Genomic DNA, 13,066 nt, shown 5'->3' on the forward strand with positions numbered 1-13,066 from the left:
GAGCAAAGAGCACTCCTCTCCAAACAAACTGGTAATTTGTACAAGTCCCTTATCAATTCTGTGATACTTAGCTTGCAGCTGTTAGGCAATTCACAGTCCTTCTTTCACAAAATGAAACACACTTTGCTCTGGTTTAGTTTCAAAGCGGGGAAAAATCAGCACACAAAAGGTCAAAGTCAGCAAAGTAGGCACGAAACACAACGATCAGATAATCCTCCACAATGGCTAAACCCACAGGCTGCTATTTATAGCAGCCTCACTAATCACCACAGCCCCACCCAATCACAGGTGGCCTCATTTTCTTTGATAATAATCTCTCAGTTGTTCTTGCCTATGCATAGCTCTCCGCATGCGTGGCTGTATCATTAACTCTTGTTCTGAATCCAAGGAGGAGCTAGATAATTGATCTCCTTCTGAGCTGTCTGCCCCACTCTCCTCCTCCCTGTCACTCATGTCTTCTTGGTCAGAGGAGCCTTCATCATCAGATTCCACCGGGGGCAAAACAGGCCTGCAGCATGTGGATGTCTCCCCCACATCCACAGTCCTTGAGGCAGAAGCTGGGCCAGAGCTAACCACAACAGTTGCTGGAGCTGCATTTTTAATAGTAAAACCTGGAAGCATAAATATTGCTGAAATTGAAGCCAGCTACTGTAGCCTGAAAGCTTAAGCTTAGTTGTTTTCCCTCACAGCACATAAAAGAGTACATTTGTAGCAATAAGATTAGAAGAGAAGGATAGGTAGTAGCAAAGATTTGCAAACACAGACCTTTGCAACTGATTTCCAGATCTATCCAGAATAACGTGGACTAAATGTCAGAAATCATAGGGCTTATACCTCAAAGGCTGGACAAAAGGCACATATCTAGGTCACTAAACGGTTATATATATATATTATTTTTTTCCCCATGTTATAAAATATAGGTCTGATATAAATCAGTCTTGATTTGAAATATATATATATATACAAAACCCGGCCTACAAACTCCTAAGCACAGATCCTACCACCTACCTAGAAAAAACCACCAAATCTAAAATCAAGGCCTCTCCCATCAGCGAAGAAATCCAGCAAAAAATCATCCCCAGAGAAAAATCTTCCATATGTCCAAAACTCTATGGCCTTCCAAAAATACACAAAGAAGGAATACCTCTCAGACCAATAGTCAGTTCTATAGGCTCCCCTCTACAAAACCTTGCCAAATTTTTAGCCAAATACCTTCAACCATATACAGAAACTATTACCTCATATGTTCAAAATTCATTCCACTTTATACAAATAATTAAAAAACAAAACCTACAACCCGATGACCTACTTGTAAGTTTCGATGTCGTGTCCCTGTTCACACAAATACCTATTAAAGAAGCCTTGACAGCTATCCAGGACAAACACAAACCCCCCAAATATATCCTAGACCTTACCAACCACTGCCTGACCAATACATACTTCATCTATAATGAACAAAGATATAAACAGATAGAGGGAGCCCCCATGGGATCACCTCTATCACCTGTCATAGCCAACCTCTATATGGAATATTTCGAAAATAATGCTTTAGAGCAAGCCAAATACAAACCCAAACTTTGGCTGAGATATGTTGATGATACCTTTGTAATTTGGCCACATGGTAAAGAAAAACTAGACAATTTCCTCACACATCTCAACAGCCTACACCCCAAAATACAGTTTACTATGGAAACAGAAATCAATGATCAACTTCCCTTTCTAGATGTACTGGTCTATAAAAAACCCAATGGCAGCCTAGGACATACTATCTACCAAAAGAAAACCCATACCAACCGTTATCTAAATGCACACTCACACCACCACCCCGCACAAATCACCTCAGTGGCCAAAACTCTCATCACCAGAACCAAACGCTTAGCTGACCATGAGCACTTAAAAACTGAATTGAACAAACTCAAAGATGTACTAATTTCTAATGGATTCAAAGAGAAAACAATAACAAACCTAATCAATAAAGAGACACCCCCCAAAAAACAAGATCAAGAACAGGACAATGGCACCACCATCCTTCCTTACATCAAAGGCACCACGGATAAAATTAGTAAAATTCTGCACAAACATAACATCAAAACCTCATTTTGCACTAACCAAAAAATATCTAATATCCTAAGGAGCCCCAAAGATAAAATCCAATTGGAATACCAAGGAATCTATGAAATCCCTTGCAAAACATGTGCAGCCACATACATTGGACAAACTAACCGAAGAGTGAGCCAACGCATAGCAGAACATGTGAATGCAGTCAAAAAACAAGAAAAGACCTCCTCCCTTGTCCAGCACATTAAAAAAACAGGGCACGAAATTGACTTTGAAAAAACTAAATTACTCCACAAAACAGAGAATTTATATAAAAGAATCTCTCTAGAAGCTATCGAAATTGAGAGGAGACCCCTTTGTTTAAATAAAAGAGATGATACCTCCCGCCTGCCAGAGATTTGGAAACCAGCCTTAAACAAAATAAACACTTCATAATAATCAACATGTCAATCCTTCTAATTATTATGATTTTAGAATTTTATATTTGGAAATCAGCCTTAAACAAAAAACTTCATAAAATCTTCATGTCATTCCTTCTAATAACTATGATTACACCAACCAATCAGATCACTGAAGCATAGTCACCCAATCTATTTGCTACATTCAAAGCAAATCTCCACCCCCACACTACATGCTAGGAAGAAATGTCAGTTTGCTAATATTCCATTTACAACAACACAAAGATTGGAACTCCAGCCTGAAGATGGTGAATGTGATTTCACCGAAACGTCGCATAGACATGCAAAACATTACACAGGGCAAAACCCGAACTCAGAACAATCTACATATATATATATATATATATATATATATATATATATATATATATATATATATATATATATATTTCAAATCAAGACTGATTTATATCAGACCTATATTTTATAACATGGAAAAAAATAATTATTGAATTTTGTCTGTATGTGAAAATATTTTGAAGGGTAAGCAGTATTCAGTGCATAATGTAGTAATTTTTATTTTTTATTTTTGTTTGTTTTGTCCAATCCACAATGAAGGTTATAGAGGATATATACGAGTAGAATGTATCAAAATGAGTATAGAAGAGAAATATAGGAGTAAAATATAACTAGAGAGAATAGCAGAAAATATAAGAGATAAAAGAGATATAATAGATAGATGATGGATAGAAGAGAAGATATAGGAGATATAGGAGAGACTATAGGACAAGGTACAATAGGCACTCTGGTGCACTTATGTACGTGCCTTAATGACCTCTTAGGAACCTGGTGAGGTCAACCATAGATAGTCTAAGGGTAAAGTATTGCGGGTTAGGGGATGATACTACGGAGTCCAGTAGTGAGTTCCATGCTTCTACAACTCGATTGCTAAAGTCATACGATTTACAGTCAAGTTTGGCGCGGTTAATATTAAGCTTGAATCTGTTGTGTGCTCTTGTGTTGTTGCGGTTGAAGCTGAAGTAATCATTAACAGGCAGGGTGTTGCAGCATATAATCTTGTGGGCAATACTTAGATCATGTTTGAGGCATCGTAGTTCTAAGGTTTCAAGATCCAGGATTGTAAGTCTTGATTCGTACGGTATTCTGTTTTGTGTGGAAGAGTTAAGGGCTCTTCTGGTGAAGTATTTTTGGACATGTTCAATGATGTTAATGTCCGAGATGTGGTATGGGTTCCAGATGAGCTATATTCGAGGATGGGTCTAGCGAAAGTTTTGTAGGCTCTGGTAATTAGTGTGAGATTGCCGGAGCAAAAGCTGCGTAGGATTAGGTTAACTACACTTAAAGCCTTTTTGGCGATGTTGTTGCAGTGGGCTTTGGCACTTAGGTCATTTGATATTAGTATTGTTTGTTTGTTTGTTTGTTTGTTGATTGATTTGATTTGATTTGTATGCCGCCCCTCTCCGTAGACTCGGGGCGGCTCACAGCATACAATTAAACAATTCATGACAAATCTAATAAATTTAAAAAACATTTAAAAACCCCATTATTAAACCAGACATACACACAGACATACCATACATAAATAGTATATTCCGAGGTCTTTTACCGAGTGGGAGTAATCTGCAAGATTTTACAATTTAATTTATAACCTTGACATCCCCATGTCTTCTTGTAAAACATTATTTTTCAATATAACAGCATGATCACAGCCACTCAGCAATCGTGTGCTGAACATGTTGGTCCTATGGTTCCACGTCTCTAGTGAGAGATTTGGTTTTGAATTAATATCAAGCGGGGAAAACGAATTGTACTATAGCCCACTATGAAAATTCTAGTCCTATTGAATGTTTTCCATTTGGAATCCAAAGGATCCACTGAATGAAAATATTTCAGAAAAGCCACCTCATGTACTTTTATGAATTGCATCTGTAATGTTTTGTTCAAAGCAAAGACATCAATGGAGACTTACTGCTTGTGGTATTGTTACTTTCCCCAGCTTGCGGAAGAGGATCTGCACCTTGAATAACTTGTAGTACTCCAACTGTCCGGATAGGAGTATCCACTGCTATGGAGCTTTCGTTCACCGTGATATCACTAGCTCCTGTGATCTGATTGGTTGGGGGCCCTCCTATAGAAGCTTCAAAATCTGGAGGGATGTCATCCACACAATCTGCATTTGGCTAAAAGGAATGAAAAAGAAAAGAATCATAGAATCGGGGAGAAACTTTGTAAAATAGAAACATAGAAACATAGAAGACTGACAGCAGAAAAAGACCACATGGTCCATCTAGTCTGCCCTTATACTATTTCCTGTATTTTTATCTTAGGATGGATATATGTTTATCCCAGGCATGTTTAAATTCAGTTACTGTGGACTTATCAACCACGTCTGCTGGAAGTTTGTTCCAAGCATCTACTACTCTTTCAATAAAATAATATTTTCTCATGTTGCTTTTGATCTTTCCCCCAACTAACTTCAGATTGAGTCCCCTTGTTCTGGTGTTCACTTTCCTATTAAAAACACTTCCCTCCTGGACCTTATTTAACCCTTTAACTTATTTAAATGTTTCGATCATGTCCCCCCTTTTCCTTCTGTCCTCCAGACTATACAGATTGAGTTCATGAAGTCTTTCCTGATACGTTTTCTGCTTAAGACCTTCCACCATTCTTGTAGCCCGTCTTTGGACACGTTCAATTTTGTCAATATCTTTTTGTAGGTGAGGTCTCCAGAACTGAACACAGTATTCCAAATGTGGTCTCACCAGCACGCTATATAGCGATATCATAATCTCCCTCTTCCTGCTTGTTATACCTCTAGCTATGCAGCCAAGCATCCTACTTGCTTTCCCTACCGCCTGATAATGTTCAGGAACAATAGCGATGGAAAAGTTTTCCCTCCCTCCCAAAAAATCTTCCTTATAACTTGATATGTGTTCCCATCTCAATATATTCCATATGTTATCAGGAAGCCTATCGTTCACTATTTATTTTCATTTTATTTTAAACAAAAATAAAAGTTGATGGAGACTATATTTATTTCTATATTGAGCTAGAAATAAGATATTTGTTATGATAGATTTTTGTTGAAAATTGCCTGGGATTAAGACACAACTCAATTTATCAATAAATAGCATTTTCACATTAATTGGAATACAAAACATTTTATACTTATTATGGGCATTCTTTCTTTTTTTGGGATGGCCATCTCTTCTCCAAAATACACTACATGTAGTACTTTATAGCATCAATTCAGTTAAAATATTAAGAGAGAAACGCATATAAAAGAGTACTTTTTAATTAAGCAAATGCAATCTTTAACTTTTTAATAACAGTAGAGTCTACAATGAAACAGTCTTCCTCACTTAAAAGGTATAAGCAACTAGTGTTTTTCTGGGAACAAAACTAACCAAATCCAAGCTGTTTGGGAATCAGGAAAAGTTATAGCTCAATGCAGCTGAAAGGATTATATTTTTCTTTCTACAACTCCTTTTTTCTGAACCTTCACTGCTTTAGAAAACTCAAGATTTAAGAAATTTGTTGTGTTTAAAACATTAGAATTGGGAAGAAACTGTTATACCAATACCAAATGGTACCAATTTTAAATAGTTTCTTTATTTACGTTTGTAAGCATACAAAATGGCCATAGAATACTTGGGTCTTTCATGCTGCATTGCTTATAAATTAGTATATGTGACTTGCTTTTCATTATAAAAGAAGAATAAAAATTATATTTGCAGGAATACAGTTTTACTTACTGTATTACTTGGCATGCTTACCGGAATCCCTAGTGCTTTTAGTATGTTCATTTTACACATAGGGCAGGTACGATGATCTAGGAGCCAGGGATCTACACAAGATTTGTGAAAGAGATGCCTATGAAATGGAGGAAAATTATATTTAGTTCAATGGGTTTTTTTGTCAATTATTAAGCTGAAACAATTTGTTTGGCAATATAAAGAATCTTAACATATTTGTATAGCAAACTTTTTTATCAATAGAAAAAGCTAAAAATGAAGTCAAAGCTGAAAAACAGAAGTATTTTGGAATTGATTATGAAGCACTATTAGAATAAAAAAAAGAAAAAAATGGATAGATAACTTTTCATTATTATAAATATTACAAATTATTATTATAGAAACTTTTAAAAAAATATATACAGACGAAGTTTTGGATATACTGTATAGGAAAACCAGCACAAATAAATGAACAAATCCACCACCCGTAATAGCAATTCCAAACATAAATATAGATAATAAAGCATTTTGTCCCAGTATGATAAAGAAACAGTTCATTATACTTTATTTATGACATCAGTGATACATTTGTCTTAAATGTTAAGACACATTTATACACACCCCAAATATTATGACATTACGGAATACTAAATATACAAACCTCTATCTCAGGCAATAGATTAGATTAGATTGGATTGGAATGGAATGGAATAAAATAGAACAGAACAGAATTCTTTATTGGCCAAATGCAATTGGTCACACAAGGAATTTGTCTTTGAATTTGAATTTGATGAAACTTGATTGTTTCTTAAAACCAATTACTTTATTAAAATAAATTTGTTGGGATAATTCAAGTTTCAAGTTTCAAGTTTTATTGGATATGTATGCCGCCCCTCTCCGAAAACTCGGGGCGGCTAACAACAATCATAAACAATGTACAATAAAATCCAATACTAAAAGCAAATTAAAACCCCTTAATATATAAAAACCAAACATACATACAAGCATACCATATATACAGTTGTAATGGCCTAGGGGGAGAAAAAGTCTTAATTCCCCCATGCCTGGCAGCAGAGGTGGGTTTTAAGTAGCTTACAAAAGGCAAGGAGGGTGGGGGCAATTCTGATCTCTGGGGGGAGTTGGTTCCAGAGGGCCGGGGCCGCCACAGAGAAGGCTCTTCCCCTGGGTCCCGCCAAGTGGCATTGTTTAGTTGACGGGACCCGGAGAAGACCCACTCTGTGGGACCTAACTGGCCGCTGGGATTCGTGCGGCAGAAGGCGGTCCCTGAGGTAATGATAATGATAACAACTTACCGGCAAGGCAAGATCCTGACAACATCATTTGGTTTGTAACCCTCAATACACACTGCACAGTTGTCAAAATCAGACTCAGTTTCCTAAAAAAAACACACCAAACAATAATAATACAAATTAATATTTTTAAATAACAAAAATGCAAGTTAAGTAAAACTCAGAGAGATGCTTCCTTGTTGATGTGGCCAATATCGATGTGCAAATAAATGGTGATAGGATATAACTCTCCTGGTTCCTCCCCCCCTTGTATATGGATAATCTAAACTCAAGATCACTATGAAAATGGTAGCTTTGCATGAACTTTGTTTAGGTTTATCCAATCTTCTGACCACTCTTTACTCATTTCATTTTGTTGCAAGTAAAATACTTTCAGTTCTATTTTTTAATTATTATTTTGTCCTTAATATTGTCTCCAAACAAAGTGTTCATTTTAAAAGAGAAGCATTTTTTAAATTACCTTATCTCCTTTCCTTATTGTTCGGACTTGGAGTTTGCTGATTGCTTTCTTTGCAGCATCTCCAAGACGGCGCTGGGGGGAAAAAACCACAATCTTTTTATATTTACAGGATAAACTAGGGGCTTATCCAGATGGCTGGAGAATACATCTATACTTCTTACCCAAATGTAATATAAATAATGAATATCCCCTTTAATACTTATGAAGAAATATTCGTTATGATGGCACTAAAAAATTTAAATGTGACATAGACCAAATCAATTCTGGCTGTTACATTTTAACAATTCCCAATCAGTATTTCTCAGATTTCTGGAATCTGAAGGTAAAAACATATATACACCACCACTTATGTTGTTTGTTTGTTTTTAAAGGAAGAGAAAGGATATTTATTTGCAAATGAAGTATCACTCACCTGATTCCTGTCTCTGGCATTTGCATATCTGAACCTCTGAATGTAGTAGAAGACCAGCCATGCTAAGGAGATGATCATCAGCACAATGAAGGAGATGGATACAAACACGACAGAAGTACGACTAACATACTTCTGCAGGTTACGGGTTCCCATGGTTATGTGCATCATCACAGTAATATTCCGCTCCAGTAGGCTTACTATTTCTTTTCCCTTTGGCTCAGGGATCATTATCGCCACAACATCATCAATACCTATCAGAAAAGAAAGAACGATTAACAGAGAAATACTCCAAGTGATCCCCAAAACAGTTTTATGTTCTTCAAAGTGATATCATCAGTGGGGAAAAAATACAAAAACAATAAAGCCCTGCATGGCATTGGACCAGATTACCTCCGGAACCGCCTGCTACTGCATGAATCCCAGTGACCGATAAGGTCCCACAGAGTTGGCCTTCTCCGGGTCCCGTCAACTAAACAATGTCGTTTGGTGGGCCCCAGGGGAAGAGCCTTCTCTGTGGTGGCCCCGGCCCTCTGGAACCAACTCCCCCCGGAGATTAGAACTGCCCGCACCCTCCCTGTGTTTCGTAAACTACTCAAGACTCACTTATGCCGCCAGGCATGGGGGAGTTAAAACATTCCTTCCCCCTAGGCCATTACAAGTTATGCATGGTATATTTGTGTGTATGTTTGGTTTTATAATAAGGGTTTTTAGTTGTTTTATTAATTGGATTGTTACATGCTGTTTTTTAAAATCATTGTTATTAGCCGCCCCGAGTCTACGGAGAGGGGCAGCATACAAATCCAATAAATATATAGTTAAAAGTCATCAACTGCTTACCTGCTTTCCTTTTTTATTCCCTAAAGAAGTGAGATCAGAATATAACCCACATTTTGTGGTTTTCTATGAATTTTAAGAAGCAAAGTTCATAGATGTAGGACCTACCTTGAGAATTAGAACTTATTCCCCAAAATCAATTTGCAAATTGAATTTATGTTTGCTGATATATCTGTATAATATGCTAATATCCATAAAGGCATTTTTGAGCATAACCTGGGGTCATATCTATTCCGTATTCTCAAAGTGGCATATCTAAAAAAATATTTTGTCACGACCATATTAACTTTAACATACCATAAATATCCATGCCATCCAACATCAGGTAGTGACCGTCTACTTGTAAACATCTCATGTTTCTCAGCAACGTCTGTCCTTTCATCCAGATCATACAATAAGCAGTAAAATACAATTTTAAATTAAGTAGACCCAATTCTTCTCTTTCCTTTGAATTAATTCTTTCAAAACCTGCATTCACCTTTATGAATAAAGTTCTGCAAAATAATCCTCAACTTTTCAGCCAAATTAATATTAGAGTCTTTGCAGCTATCAGAAATCTTTCAATTTTGCAAAATGGTATTCATTATTCTAAAGTTGTAAAAACCCATCCTGAAAACATCTGTAATAAGAGGCCAGTAGCCCATCTAAACCTAGATCCTTTTCTGTTTTAATCTTTTAGTTAGTTTCCCATAGCTCCTTATTATTATAGGACCATTAAAAAATACTCTCAGATTGTCTGTTAGCTTAAGTAAATATAGGTTATATGACTATTCCAAGGAAAATTCATGACATTTATGTAACAAGCCCATTAAATGGCTTGTGTAAGGTGCTGTTGCTGGGGTAGTGTGTGTGTGTGTGTGTGTGTGTGTGATATTTTATTATATTAATTTATTATATTTCTTTTATTAGTTTATTGTTTTTATATGAGATTTTATATTCTGTAAGCCACTTTGAGTCGCCATGCCCGATTAGGCAGAAGTATAAATTTCCTAAATGAATAAATAAATGTATACTGATAAAACATTTTTCATATATTCACATTATCTGTTATTAAAGTATCCCCTTCTTATAACTTTAATATCACTTCCCCCCCACTTATTATTATTATTATTATTATTATTATTATTATTATTATTATTATTAATTAGATTTGTATGCCGCCCCTCTCCATAGACTTATATGTCAACTATTTCCCTAGTTTATTTGTAAATTCAAAATTTCTTTGTTTTGTATAACATAGCTTTATTTTCATCTTCTCCCTGTTAACATAGATAATTTAGAGCATAAATTCTTAGTTCTCTCTAGGTTCTACTTTTACTCCAGCTTCCAGCCTAACAAATCTGCTATAATAATTAGTCAATATAAGTTTTGGATATAGTTGAAGGTTTGTATGTAGAACAACTCCATTTTTTCTTCAAATCTGCTTAAATAAAATTTCCTCTTCCAAATATTTGCAAATTAAATATTTTATATTTTTTTTCCTAAAATATATTTTTTTCTACAAAAAAAACTTGCTTTTTGCACAGAATTCATCTTAAATGCCTGGTGTTTTAAAGAAAAAAATATCACTTCTTCCAGCTTATTCCACCTACCATAAATGGATTTTTTTCTGTTTAAGATTGTCTATCAGAAAAAAGTATTTTTTTCTTTTATGTAATATTCCAATTAGGGTTTCTTCAGCATAGTTACGTCTATATTATCAGTCCTCTATCTGGTATTAAAACACTGTTGTAGAAATCATTTGAGTAACATTTCTTAATTTTGCAAAATGCATAATGATCCTATAAGATGTACCAATCTTTATATCAATAATTCAATTCAATTTCAATTCAATTTATTAGATTTGTATGCCACCCCTCTCCGAAGACTCAGGGCGGCTCACAACAATAATAAAAACAATATTCCAGCGAAAACAAATCTAATATTAAAAAGCACATAAAACCCTATCATATTTTAAAAAGCAAACAAGATATACATACCCAAACATAAATATAAAAAAGCCTGGGGAGAAAGTGTCTCAACTCCCCCATGCCTGGCGGTATAGATGGGTCTTGAGTAATTTACGAAAGACAAGGATTGTGGGGGCAGTTCTAATCTCTGGGGGGAGTTGATTCCAGAGGGCCGGGGCTGCTACAGAGAAGGCTGCCAAACAACATTGTTTGGTCAACGGGACCCGGAGAAGGCCAACTCTGTGGGACCTTATCGGTCGCTGGGATTTGTGCGGTAGCAGGCGGTTCCGGAGGTACTCTGGTCCAATGCCATGCAGGGCTTTAAACGAACACTTTGAATTGTGACCGGAAACTCATCAGCAGCCAATGTAGGCGACGGAGTGTTGCAGAAACGTGGGCGAATCTAGGAAGCCCCACGATGGCTCTCGCGGCCGCGTTCTGCACGATCTGGAGTTTCCAAACACTTTTCAAAGGTAGCCCCATGTAAAGAGCGTTGCAGTAATCGAACCTCGAGGTGATGAGGGCATGAGTGACTGTGAGCAGTGACTCCCTGTCCAAATAGGGCCGCAACTGGTGCACCAGTCCAGAAATTCAAAGAATTTAACAATCTTTCCTCTAATAGCCTCTCTGTGTTCTTCTGAAATTGCTCCAACTCTTAAAAAAAAATGTATTTTCTTCTAAGTTCCAAAAATGCAAAATTGCCCTAGTCCTCTTCATCTCTGTGCTTATATACTGTATTCTGTTTTACTTTTCAAAACTAGTAGTTTGCTTTAATGTGAAGTAAGTTGCGAAACAGATTTTTCATTTTTCTTAACTACTTCTTTCAGATCTTTTTTAAATACTGTACTTGCAAAATGTTCCATTTACTTTTCAACTGTTGTAGTTATATTTTACCAAATTATCCAGTTACTATGGTGAGAATAAAAGGCACCATTTTTTAGTTTTGTTTTTTCTGTCTTGAGTCTATTAGTCTATTTAAGTGGTCACGTTTCCCAGGTAGGTAGAGTATGTTAATCTAATTAAGTATACAAACTTTCCCCCCCGAAAATAAGACACTGTCTTATATTAATTTTTGCTCCAAAAGTTGTGCTATGTCTTATTTTCGGGGGGGGGGGGGGTGCCGCCTTATATTTCTCAAATAAGACAAATTCACAGGCGGAAAAGCTGACACCCCCAAAGAAAGTGTACCGTACGGTACATTGATTACGGTATGGTACCTGTCAGTATGGCACCCACACACACAAACGACGGCACTTATATGGTACAACAGTATACTCCCACTATTGCAGCTTCTGGCCACCAGAGGAACTACAGTCTACGCACTGTAGTGGAGACTGTAATGGCGGTGAGACAGCAGCAGACTGTGTCTGCTGTACTGGGCGGTACAAAGCGATGGAAGGGGCCAGCAGGGGATGCCACATTATTACGGTACCACTATGAACAGCTTTGAATGGTACCGTATGTTTTTCCACCGTACCGTATGTAAACTTGACTACGCCTTATTTTCGGGGGGGTGCCTTATATTAGCAAATTCTGCAAAACCTCTGACATGCCTTACTTTCGGGGTATGTCTTATTTTCGGGAAAACAGGGTACTTTTTTCAGAGAGAAAAAATCTATTTAAAAAAAATCACTGTCCTTGTTTTCAGTTTGATGTTTTCTAATATCACAATCTCGTCAAGCTTTTTGTCTTTAAATTCAATTTTTTTAAAACAGAGTTCTTCATATAAAAACCCCACATTCACTGAGATTATTTAATCGTCACTGGTGTTCAGAATATCTATTTTAGGTTGTAAAACAGTTAAATCATAAAGTGATTAAGCAAAATGAGACTTTTGCCCATCAAATATCCATAAAAGGCCCCAAACCATTTAGGACTCATTTAAAGCAC

General features: G+C 36.4%; 1 protein-coding gene across 2 annotated transcripts in view; it reads right to left on the bottom strand.

The window, feature by feature from the left end:
* RNF150 (ring finger protein 150) overlaps window positions 1-13,066 on the bottom strand; it is a 79,783-nt gene that overhangs the window by 11,681 nt on the left and 55,036 nt on the right. Inside the window, exons 1-6 of one of the 2 annotated variants that reach the window (XM_070757753.1) lie at window positions 9,525-9,584; window positions 8,394-8,644; window positions 7,982-8,053; window positions 7,525-7,607; window positions 6,254-6,350; window positions 4,447-4,657 (exon numbers count right to left, since the gene is read on the bottom strand). In XM_070757753.1, the coding sequence (XP_070613854.1) occupies window positions 4,447-4,657; window positions 6,254-6,350; window positions 7,525-7,607; window positions 7,982-8,053; window positions 8,394-8,644; window positions 9,525-9,582 (772 nt within the window). In that variant the 5' untranslated portion in view covers window positions 9,583-9,584. Of the gene's footprint in view, window positions 1-4,446; window positions 4,658-6,253; window positions 6,351-7,524; window positions 7,608-7,981; window positions 8,054-8,393; window positions 8,645-9,524; window positions 9,585-13,066 lie in introns of those variants that run through there. The other variant, XM_070757752.1, reaches the window with a different exon arrangement.

Source organism: Erythrolamprus reginae, chromosome 7 (genome assembly GCF_031021105.1).
Source record: "Erythrolamprus reginae isolate rEryReg1 chromosome 7, rEryReg1.hap1, whole genome shotgun sequence".
Taxonomy (NCBI): Eukaryota; Metazoa; Chordata; class Lepidosauria; order Squamata; family Dipsadidae; genus Erythrolamprus; species Erythrolamprus reginae.